General features: G+C 40.8%; 1 protein-coding gene across 1 annotated transcript in view; it reads right to left on the reverse strand.

The window, feature by feature from the left end:
- Positions 1-463: 463 nt before the first annotated feature.
- Positions 464-12,138, reverse strand: part of LOC145432297 (ATP-dependent RNA helicase DDX54-like) — a 32,109-nt gene continuing 20,434 nt past the window's right edge. Inside the window, exons 4-5 of the mRNA XM_080309048.1 lie at positions 1,296-1,405; positions 464-1,132 (exon numbers count right to left, since the gene is read on the reverse strand). Coding sequence (XP_080165174.1) covers positions 1,404-1,405 — 2 coding nt within the window. The 3' untranslated portion in view covers positions 464-1,132; positions 1,296-1,403. The remainder of the gene's footprint in view (positions 1,133-1,295; positions 1,406-12,138) is intronic.

Raw genomic sequence — 12,138 nt, forward strand, 5'->3', positions numbered from 1 at the left:
TAAAGAGCCGCAGGTTGCTGACCCCTGCACTAACCTATTCAGCTGCTTGTGAATGCAAATATCTAATCAGCCAATCACATGCCAGAAAAAAAAAAGGGTGATTTAAGTGACTTTGAAGGCAGCATTGCTGTTGGTGACAGATGGGCTGTTTTACGTTTTTCAGACACTCCTGATCTTCTCAAATTTTCTCAGGAATTTACAGAGAACAGTCCAAACTGAAAAGCGAAATAAACATTTCCCTGGGTAAAAATGCCTTGTTGATTGCAGAAGTCAGAGGGGCGTGGCCATGCTGAAGGCAAGAGGAATTCTAAGCCAGTTTCTCAACCCAGCCCATCTGATATCAGTAACCACAACACATTCAAAGTCAATTAAAAGTCGCCTTTCTTGCCCGTTCCGATGCTCGCTTTCAACTTTGAAATGAGACCACTTGGACAACAGTAATGATAAATAATTGCAAATAGAGCACGTTTACAGAATTTAATGTCATTTTTATAGAGCACCTCTTATTTTAAGAAAAGATGGGCGAGACGATTTTTGAAACTAACTGCAAATTAAGCACACAATATTTAATATCTGTATTTTACCATTTTGATAAGACATATTTCAGTACTCCAAAACACTTTTATTAGACTGCCAACATGCTTACAAGTAGTAAATCCAGGTTAGTGGATCATAATTAAACATAACTCTGTGGCAAACGCAGAGTTCAGCAGGCCATCAAGGAAGAAGTGACGTGCATTTCTGCAGTGTAAAGATTCACAAATGATTTTCTCCTTAATCTACAGTCACACAAAGCGCCAGGAAAATCTTTGGTGATGTTCTCAGATGATTCTGATGCTTATCACCCAGTTCCTCGTGATGTCCTCCACACCATCAACCCTCTGTCCTCCTCCCAGTTTCTTCCTCAGCTTGCCTTTCTTATGGCCACCCCTTCCAAAACCTGACTTTTTAACTTATCCGAGCCACTTTTTGTTCTTGGAGCGGAGCTTCCTCATCCCCCCGCCCTGCAGGAACTGGTGCTTCTGCTTTTTCTTGCGCTGCTTCATGATCTGATCCTTTGTTTTCAGCTCCGAGCGTGCTTTGTGGTCACCGGAGCTCTGTACGTTTGGACCTCGTCGGCCACGGCCACGACCTGGGAGAGGCATGACACAACAAAGAGGTTGGAGGTTATAGCTCGCAAGGCTGGAAGAGGGACTTGAAGTATTTACCTTTAGAGTTGAGTTAAAACATGGTGGCTGATGTTCTATATTTAACAGGCAGACATGTTTGTGCTATTCATTTTGATGCCTTCCTACCTCTTGCTGGCTTCCTGCCTCCTCCGCCTGTTTCTCCATCTGATCCAGATCCTGTATCATCAATCTTGTATTTTTTCCTTCACTCCTCATAACTGACATGTCAGAGCGTTCTCACTCCCGAGGCGTAACATGTCGACGTTTTGTCACGTCCCGCGGCGTTCCTGAGGAACGCGAAAGGAGACCTTCGGCGTTCTTATGGTACGCGGCGGGTTATGGCTGGGATCCAGTGCAATGACGCTTCCGCGGTAATAGATGTTCCAGCCCTGTATTCCAGCCCTAAACCTAACCTTATCCCTAGCCCTGACCATAACCTTATTCCTGACCTTATCTAGGACTTTAATGAAGTTAAATAGTGTGTTTCTAAGCGATTTGAATAAAAAGAGCGAACATGTGTAGATTCAGTCCAGACGGTTCTCATATTTCCTCTTTTTTCCGAGGTCGTCATTTAGGAACATGGTGGGTAGCCGAAAACGTAATATGGTGACGATTTGTCACCTAGCGTAAAATGTTACGCTTTGGGAGTGAGAACGGGTTGGACATTCGGGACATGGCTGAAAACTTCAACATTGAGGTAAAAACAACGGCGGGGTATAGTCCCTGGAGCAACGGACTACTGGAGAGACATAACATGACACTTACAGAAATCCTCCTGAAGGTAAAAAAGGAACGAGGATGTGACTGGCACACTGCGCTAGACTGGGCCCTTATGGCCAAAAACAGTATGCTTAATGTACATGGTTATAGTCCACATCAACTTGTGTTTGGCCAAAACCCCAACCTTCCTTCTGTGTTGATGGATAAGCCACCTGCCTTAGAGGGCACAACTGTAAGTGCAAGAGTAGCTGAACATATCTCAGCATTACATGCTTCCAGAAAAGCATTTACTGAGGCAGAGTGTTCAGAAAGGATCAGGAGAGCACTACGCAAACAACTTAGGCCTACAGATGACAAATATGAGGCAGGAGATAAAGTATACTACAAACGAGTCGACTGTACAGAGTGGAAGGGTCCAGGTGTAGTTATTGGGCAGGATGGAACTGTTGTATTTGTAAGACATGGGGGGACTCTTGTAAGAGTACACCAGTCAAGATTGACTAAAGTGGATTCACGGACTGGAGATAAACAAATATCACACAGTACTACTGATGATGACAACAAAGACGCAGTTGAAAATGATGACACTGACACACCCGATGGGGAACAGAGTATTAGTGAGGAAGAAGACATCACTATTGACAGAGAAACTAACACTACAGAAAACATGTCTGTCACACAAACTGCAAATGAGCCCTCTACACCCACTGATCATGTCTCTGCAAATGTAAAGTTAAGATCAGGACAGCTGATTGCTTTTACCAACAGAGACAACGGTGTTCAACACACAGCCAGAGTGCTAGGCAGAGCGGGAAAAGCAAAAGGGCAATACAAAAACTGGTACAATGTGCAATATCTTGAGCATGATGGTAGTGAAGGTGAAAAGAAAGCTGTAGACATGTCACTTGTTGATGGTCTTTGCACTGAAGCTGAAAACAGAGATGCAGATGTACTCATAACAAGAGATATTTCCTTTGATTCTGCTAAGCAGCAGGAGATTGAGAGCTGGCAAAGTAATGGTGTGTTTGATGAAGTGAAAGACCTGGGTCAAAAATGTGTGTCTACTAGATGGGTCTGTACACTCAAAGAAACTACTAATGGTGTTGTCCCAAAGGCTCGACTTGTGGCACGGGGGTTTGAAGAGGTAAATACTAAAGAACTACAGAAAGACTCTCCAACATGTGCGTCTGAGTCCCTCAGACTGGTGCTAGCTGTGATATGTCAAAACAAGTGGAGAGTAAATTCAATGGACATTAAATCTGGCTTCTTGCAGGGAATGCAACTGTCAAGAGACATCTATCTTCGTCCCCCACCTGAAGCTGGCAAGGACAATGTTCTATGGAAACTGAAAAAGTGTGTTTATGGACTTGCAGATGCTTCACTTTATTGGTACAATAAGGTCAAAGACATTATGCTCAAAACTGGTGGTAAAATATCACAGGTTGATCCTGCAGTGTTCTATTGGCAGAATGAACAATCTGAGGTTACAGGAGTGCTTGCATGTCACGTTGATGATTTCCTTTGGGCTGGTTCAAGTCACTTTGCAACTCATATCATTCCTGTACTGAAATCTACCTTCCTTGTGGGCCGTGAAGAACATGACAGCTTTTCTTATGTTGGTATGGACATTTGTACAGTTAATGATGTAATAGAGGTGCATCAACAACTTTACATTGACAACCTACAACCGGTTCAGTTACAAGCAGCACGGGCTGTACAGAGGGAGGCTTCCTTAAGTGAAACAGAACGTGAGCAACTCAGGTCAAAAATAGGACAGATTTTGTGGGTTGCCAAACAAACAAGGCCTGATGTTATGTTTGACACATGTAGCCTTGGATCTAATATCAAAGATGCAACTGTACAGTCTATTCATGAAGTGAACAAAGTTATCCGTAAACTTAAGGCAGAGAAAGTGACTCTTAAGTTTCAGCACTTGGGTAACAGTGAGGATCTGGCATTGGTTGTTTTCAGTGATGCTTCATTTGGCAACCTTCCTGATGGCGGTACTCAAGGAGGGGCATTAATCGTCCTTATGGGTAAAGGAGGAAAGTTTTGTCCTCTCTTCTGGCAGTCTAAAAAAATCAGGCGCGTGGTCAGAAGTACACTGGCAGGAGAAACTCTTGCCATGTCAGATGGAATAGACAGTGCTGTCTTCCTGGCAACACTTTTTTCTGAGCTTACAACTGGTAACACTGGTCTAAACGCTCTTCCTTTGATCTGTGTAACTGATAATCATTCCTTGTTTGATGCACTCAAGTCTACTAAGCAGGTTACAGAGAAGAGACTGAGGCTAGAAATGAGCAGCATTAAAGAGCTCATACAAGCCAAGAAAATCAGACAGGTTTGTTGGTCAGATTCAAAATCTCAACTTGCTGATTGTCTGACGAAAAAGGGAGTTTCACCTTTAACCCTTCTAAAGGCGCTAGATGAAGGACTCTGGATACTGTAATCCTTTGTCTACAAAGTTGTCTTTGCATTCAAATGTACCATTGTTTATTGTGTGCAATGATAGTATGCTTTAAGTAAAGCAAAGCACTTTTGAAATGTTTTTTTTGTTTATATAAATATATACATATATGTATACAAATGTTTACTGGGGTGTGTTTATACTCTTATTTTATTTTTTTAAGAAAGAGGGAGATTGTTAACTTGTTATTTTCTGTTTTATCGCGAGAGTACGGTTGCCCGCGAAGTGTTGTTGTTGTGGTCCGTATGTAAAATGGCGGAAGGAATAAAAGCGCTGTGAATGAGAGTACAACGTCGTGTCTTTTGAGTTAACACTATCGTTGTTTATATTTACTGCGGGAAGAAACGGTTTTTATAAGGAAAAACACTAGAAAGCACTCAGTCCCCCTCCCAACTCCCCCAGCCTTTCCTATTGGTGAAAAAATATACCATGTGGACCAATCAAAAAATGATAGGGCAACATAGCATTTAGTTGTTTACGAAGGCGGGCAGGTGTATACATATAGTTTGAGTCTGACGGCTCTTTGTTTGCTTCTCATCTGTAAACTCTGCATACTCTCTCATGTGATTCAGTTTGTTTTGAAAAGTCTCAACAGGATCTTGAGCTTTATTGTGAAAGGTTTACGTGGAAAACAAACAAGCGTACAGCGGAACCACGCGATGGTTTTACCGTCATTGTTGCTAACGAAAACACGTAAAAACAGGCACTTGCCCGCCCATAGTGTGGTTATATTAAATATAAGAGAAAGAGAGAACTTTAAGAAATTAATATAGCCACTAAGGTGACCGTCAAAACGATGAAAAATACTGCTGTAAACAGTTTATTTTACGACATCACGAAACAAACGATAGCGTAATAGGAAACGATAGACATTTTTATATTGTCATTTGATATATATCGTTATATCGAACAGCCCTAACATACACTCTTATATTTGTACATATATTTATTCTTATAATTCTCAGATTTACCCATTCGTATATTTTGCTTGTTCTTATGTTATTGTATTTTGCACACCTCTGTTGCACACACATAAGAATTTCGCTCACATGTGCTGTACCAGTGTACCTGCACATGTTATGTGATACGGGAAATCTCCAATTTTTTTTTTATTTTGTTTTTTTTTGAGATTAAATAATATACCATTGTAAAGACGACACAAGAGTTCCAGAGGCTCTTCTGGGAGCCAGAGTCGACCAGAAAACGTTTCCCCGAGCTTGAGTCCTCTATGAAGAGCAGCCTTTCCTTATCGGCAGCGGTCACAGCCGCTACAGAGCGCTGGGAGGCTTGTTTCCCTGGGCCTTAAAACTGCAAAGGCGGCACGGTGCTGTCACGCTGATGGTAAAAACACAGGCCTTTAACACAGTGCCGCTGTGCCACTTTATTTTTTAACAAAACACTACGCTTTATGTATAAAGAACTGCCTATTCTACTACTTATTGAAGAAAAAGAATCCACAAAAGATTATTTTTACTTTCTTTTATTTGTTCCAGATAAATTATAAATTATTTTTTAAAAAGCAATGAAATGCATCAGATGTCTCCCATGCTTTCTTTTCTGCTGTAATTTTTTTTTTTTGAACATAAATTGGTCTATTGAAAATAAAATGTAGTAAGAACCACTACATTTTTTCAATAGGCCAATTTATGTTTAAGAAAACCCCAACAATCAAATGATCTCATCTGAGCAAGCACTGGGCGACGGTGGGAAGGAAAAACTCCTTTGTCTTAAAAAGAAGAAACCTTCGACAGAACCAGGCTCAGATGGTGCGGCTTCTGTCAAGACCGGTTGGGGGTTAGGTAGTTAAAAAACTACTCTAACGGTACAGCACTACAGCTTTTTGGTGGAAATGGGTGGAAGGATGGGTGTTACACCTCGTTTCATTGGAGGTCTTACAGGTGGTCGGGGTGTAGATTCAGCTTTTTTACAAATAGGTGGCAGAGGGACAGGACTAGGTCGTGGAATTATAACTAGTTGGGTGGGAATAGGTTGTCTGTGAAGGTTCTCAGTCATGGGAATAGGTTGCTTTCCACTTCTGGATATAGGTGGAACACACATCCTACGAAAAGGTGGTAGGTTGTCGGTCGAGAAAGTTTCCTTTTTCGTTGGTTGTGTGACTTGAGGAGCGGGTGTCAACTTTGTCTTTTTCGGTCTAATGGGTGGCAGTGGAGTCCGCTGTAACTGTTGTTCGTCAGATGCATCTTCCCTGCCTACGTAAATGTATTTATGTTCCTCAAAAAGGGCAATGTCTTTTTCAACTTGACTCATTGCCTCTTCGAGAAACATTTTGTAATTGTATTTTTTGTGCTGTGAAGGGGAGATAGTAAAAGGGAGGGATTGATATTCAAAGTTTAGCTCATTAAACCTCCTCTTTAGGCCCTGGAGAATGTTTTGTTTCTCCTGTTCGGCCAGTGGTTTAACTGTTTCCTGTTGTTTTGTTAACCAGGCATCATTGTCCTGCTTAGCCTTTTCTTTCTCTGCCTTTCTTCTACGCAGGTAGCCTGGAACGATTCTGTAATCGTTTTTCTGTAAATAAAAGGGGACAAGTCCAGATTTCTCAAGGAGCTGCTTGTCCCCTTTGCGTGTATCCACACAAGCAGGTTGAGCCATGACTTTCTTCATGCCTGTGTGTTCTGGTTTTTTCCTGAATGTGTGTTCAGGTTTTTCGCCTTCTGGCCTCTGTGGGCACATTTCGCGATGAGATGGGGCCTTAACTGTTCTTGGCACCATGGTCCTGTGTTCATTTTTATATTTATTTTCTAATACAATTGCTTCCCTGTATTTAGAAATATACATTTTAGGTTTGGGTGGAGGAAGAGTACTCTACTTTGGGAGAAGGTTATAAGCGCTTTCATCTGAAAACACAATTCAATCGCTAGCTTAAATTCACCTGCAAGGGAATTCTACAACTGTGTGTCGAGGCACCCCTATTTATAGATTTTTATGGCCTGGCATGTGACATCATGGTGGCCTGGCATGTGACATCATAGTGGCCTGGCATGTGACATCATGGTAGCCTGTCTTTGTTCTGTCATTTAAGCCCCACCCCCCTGGTTACTGTTGCTATTGTAACTATTATATTATGAATGCTGGTAGCTAGCATTCCACACACACACATACACTTTTTGCCAAGGTTCCAGCTGCAGTCACCAAGACATGTAAATGTATTTAGTAACCCTCTGGGGTCCAGAGTATAATTGGCCGTTTTTGACTACTTTAGATTTTACCTCTATATTTCACCTTTAAAAAAATCTTCTTCTTTTTTTTTTTGGCACAACCTCAAATATCTGAAATTTGAGTTAATTTTTCATTTATACTATATTTGCACAATAGATCTAAATTCAGACAAAAAAAATTCAAAATCCGAGTAGAAAATACTTGTCATTTTTACTGTAAAAGCCACAAACATGTTTAAGGAATTGTTTTCATAACTTGAAATGCGAATAGAAGTTGTACATTTGTAAAAATTATGCACAAGTTTTGCAAACAACTTTATGTTCAGTATAATATATGCAGGTTTTCTTCCTGAATACTATCGTTGTTTATATTTACTGCGGGAAGAAACGGTTTTTATAAGGAAAAACACTAGAAAGCACTCAGTCCCCCTCCCAACTCCCCCAGCCTTTCCTATTGGTGAAAAAATATACCATGTGGACCAATCAAAAAATGATAGGGCAACATAGCATTTAGTTGTTTACGAAGGCGGGCAGGTGTATACATATAGTTTGAGTCTGACGGCTCTTTGTTTGCTTCTCATCTGTAAACTCTGCATACTCTCTCATGTGATTCAGTTTGTTTTGAAAAGTCTCAACAGGATCTTGAGCTTTATTGTGAAAGGTTTACGTGGAAAACAAACAAGCGTACAGCGGAACCACGCGATGGTTTTACCGTCATTGTTGCTAACGAAAACACGTAAAAACAGGCACTTGCCCGCCCATAGTGTGGTTATATTAAATATAAGAGAAAGAGAGAACTTTAAGAAATTAATATAGCCACTAAGGTGACCGTCAAAACGATGAAAAATACTGCTGTAAACAGTTTATTTTACGACATCACGAAACAAACGATAGCGTAATAGGAAACGATAGACATTTTTATATTGTCATTTGATATATATCGTTATATCGAACAGCCCTAACATACACTCTTATATTTGTACATATATTTATTCTTATAATTCTCAGATTTACCCATTCGTATAATATACGAATGGGTAATATGTAGAAGATATATTATATCTTCTACACGTTCTGTCTCTTGTCACGTGTGTGTTTATATTTAAATCATGTATGTTGATTATTTAAATATGCTTTTTCATTCATTTTTAAAAAATGTCAACAGCTGTCGTTTACAGATTCATTGTTTACTATATGCTATATATATATATATGAACATGAACAAAACTGAAAACACTGGGTCACCGACCCAGGAACCCTGACAATATGTATTTTACCTGGTTAATGTGTGTGGCGGGGCGTGGTCTGCAGCGCCGCTGCAGGGGAGGCGGACGCACCTGAGCGGCACCCGCGATCACGCCTCGGCGCCTTAACGTCTGTGCTCTCTATGCTGTTGTGTTGGTATGTTTCGGGCTGTGAGCTTTAACACCGGCTGTATGCATACAGCAACCGTGTGTGAAAAGTGGTCAATAAAGAGAAGCTGTAAAGCGTGTTCATGGAAACATCGTTGGGTCTGCCGTGATATGTTTACAATGGGACTTCTGCTCCTGAATCTCTGCGCACAGCGTCTGCAAATCGGGGCTGTATGAAGTCACTTTCATCTTTACGCAGGACTGTAAGCTGTCATCTGTGAGGCGTGAGCGGTGTTTGTTTTTAACATAGTTCACGGTGGAGCTGCTGACATAATGTGGATCCGAAGATTGATAATTAGCCTACCTGGGGTTGAAAGTCTCGATAAATGCACGGCGTTTCGGCGGGTATATCGGCTTCCGCAAGTGTGACGCTTATTTTGAGCGTTCAAAAACTACAGTTTTTTCTGAATGCTTAAACCCTAACTGTGATTCCTGTAGCACAATCTCTAAAACTATTCAGACTTATAGCAAAACCACTCACTGAGTTTGCAAAACTAAAAGCACATAAACTGCTTTGCACTCAGTTTGCAATTTTGTAACACACACTTTGCAAAACGGTAGGCACAATTCACTGCACAACACTCAATTACCAAATTTCCAACACACTCCTAGCAAAAGTATACACATGTATGGCTATCATTAACACTAATTTGCCAACTGTCTGGCACACTTTCACATGTGAAAACTTTTTTAGATAATTAGTTCACTTTGCAATCAGCCTAAGCACTATAATACAGGTAAGCTGTGTGTGCGGAGTACAATGGAGGGAGCAGAAAGAGTGAGAAGTAGAGGAGGCCGAGGAAGAGGACGTGGAGGTGAAGAAGTAGGATGAAGAGGACGACAAGGACAAGGAGGAGCAAGAGGAAGACGAGGAGGGGGGAGAGGAAGATGAGGAGGGGGGAGAGGAAGGGTAGGAAGAGTAAGAAATAGAATTGCTGATGACAATAGTGGACCATGTAATCAACCATGTAATCAACCGTGGAATGACCCTGAGGGTAGCTGGCCAACGGGTCCAGCCTAACTCGAGCCGCTACACTGTAGCAAGTACCATAAGGACATCTTGAAATGAGAATCGGTTAGTACAGTCACTTCGCACAAAGATTTGTAGCACTGCCATATGCCAATGAGAAACACACCAATACCATTGATGTAAAAATACTGAAATTGTTACTTTACAGAATTGCTAGATGACCAGATGCTGGGGGCAGAGGAAGCATGTTCACTGCAGACCAAGTAACCCATATAGTCATTATGGCGATTGCAAATAATCCTATACTTGGAAATGAACACTTGTGTTTGTTTTGATGTGTTTCAAGTACACCAGTACTTGAAGTTTGGATCCCTCTATGCTTATGGATCTATGACAGAAGTATGAGCTCAAACTGACATAGCCTACCTTGTGCACAGAGAAAGCAAAAGCCAGATGTGTTTTGTATTCATACCATCAGTGTGCAGTTGGCGCATTGTGTGCTTAGTAGATGATGGCTTGTGTGTACTGTTTGATACGGAAACACCATTTTTACGAAGGTGTGAAGAGTTAATCTAGCTGTGTTTGCTTTTGCAAGAGAACTACAATGTTTTGATTATTGGGTGACAGGTTTTCTTATTTGTGTGAAGAGTTTTGCAAAATTAGCCAATAGTTACAAAAAATGTGCTTAGGCATTCAGAAAAAACTGTAATAAACTAAAAGACAGAAATCAGATTATAAGATCTGTGGTGTTGTTGATTTATATTATGGTACTTATCATTTGTGATATTTATTACTGTGTGCATACTTTATTAGGAGAGATGAGATTAAATGTTGTCAGACAAATATTCTCTTCCTTGCTGGTTCCATCGAAGGAGAAATGTTCAAGTAAGTATGTAACTGGGACGTAATCCAATTCCACAACACAATGTGACGGGGAATCAGCTGTGTTTTGCTGCCCAATTTATTTAGAATCTGGTGCAAACCGGCGAGCCAGTTCCTGAATCAGTCACGTGGTACGGACTGCCCGCGAGGCCTCGAACATCACTGCATACGTAATCAAAGCAAGCCTCGATACGCGCTTTACAAAACTACCACGAGATTACCCGACACACGCTTCAAAGCTTCGACACACAGGAGACATCACTACTGCACACAGCCTTCACACGACAACAGGTGCACCACACTGCTAAGTGTGTTTTGTGTTTAGAGTTTTGCTAAATGGGAGACTGAGCTTTGAATAGTGTTTAAGATTTTGGCAACAGTGGGACTGATTTGATGAAAGAGTTTTCATAGTTGACAGTTTAGTTTTTACAATGGGGTTTAGTGTTTTAGCAATTCAGAAAAAACTCTAATACACCTGTGCTTTTCCCAGCAACTGAGGCTTTTACCCTGCACAGTTTAAGGTATGATAAAGCACTGACCTTATAAATGGCACAAAATACACATTTTAGCTGGGAGCTGGTCATTCACAGGGGAAAGGCTCCATTGTACAACAACAACAACAGTAGTAATAGTAATAATAAATTATTATTAGTCAGGCAAGTATATCATATACCAAACATGCTTCCAAACTAATGACATTTTTTGCATTCTTCACATCAGGTCAAAATGTACTTTTTTTTAAAAAGTGACTGGCACTGCGGAAATGGATCTACAGCACCACTTAAGAAATTTTAAAGAACTTCTAACAACTTATTTACAGCTTGAAATACGTGTATGACATTTATTACACACAGATTCAGTGAACCCAATCCAAAGAGGAAGTCTGGAAGTCCGCCATTTTGAATGTAAAATGACATTTTGGCACAGTTTTAGTGTTTTCCAGGCATCGCTGGTTTACACATTCGCCTGCAAAGTGAGAGGTCACTGGTTAAATTCCATTTGGTTACTTCAGGAACTTTTTGGGGTTACTTCAGAAAGGGACATCTTCGTCAAAGCCATGTTTGTGGTGGAATTTTGATCATTTATCACTGGACATAAGATTTTCATCTCTAAAAATGTATTTTGTCCAGTCTGTCCCAAACTTCACACTTTTGATGACAGTCTGGCGACGACTACATGCCAATATCTGGTCACACATGGTGCCACAGTTCTCATATAACATTTTAATCAAGACTACCCCACTGTGATTGAAGCATTTCTTGCAAAACAATCATAACCAAACAAAACCTTTCCTGTTCTGTAAATGAACAGTAGGACAAAATGATTACTAGTCATTGCGGAA

Source organism: Astatotilapia calliptera, chromosome 12, assembly GCF_964374335.1.
Source record: "Astatotilapia calliptera chromosome 12, fAstCal68.1, whole genome shotgun sequence".
Classification (NCBI taxonomy): domain Eukaryota; kingdom Metazoa; phylum Chordata; class Actinopteri; order Cichliformes; family Cichlidae; genus Astatotilapia; species Astatotilapia calliptera.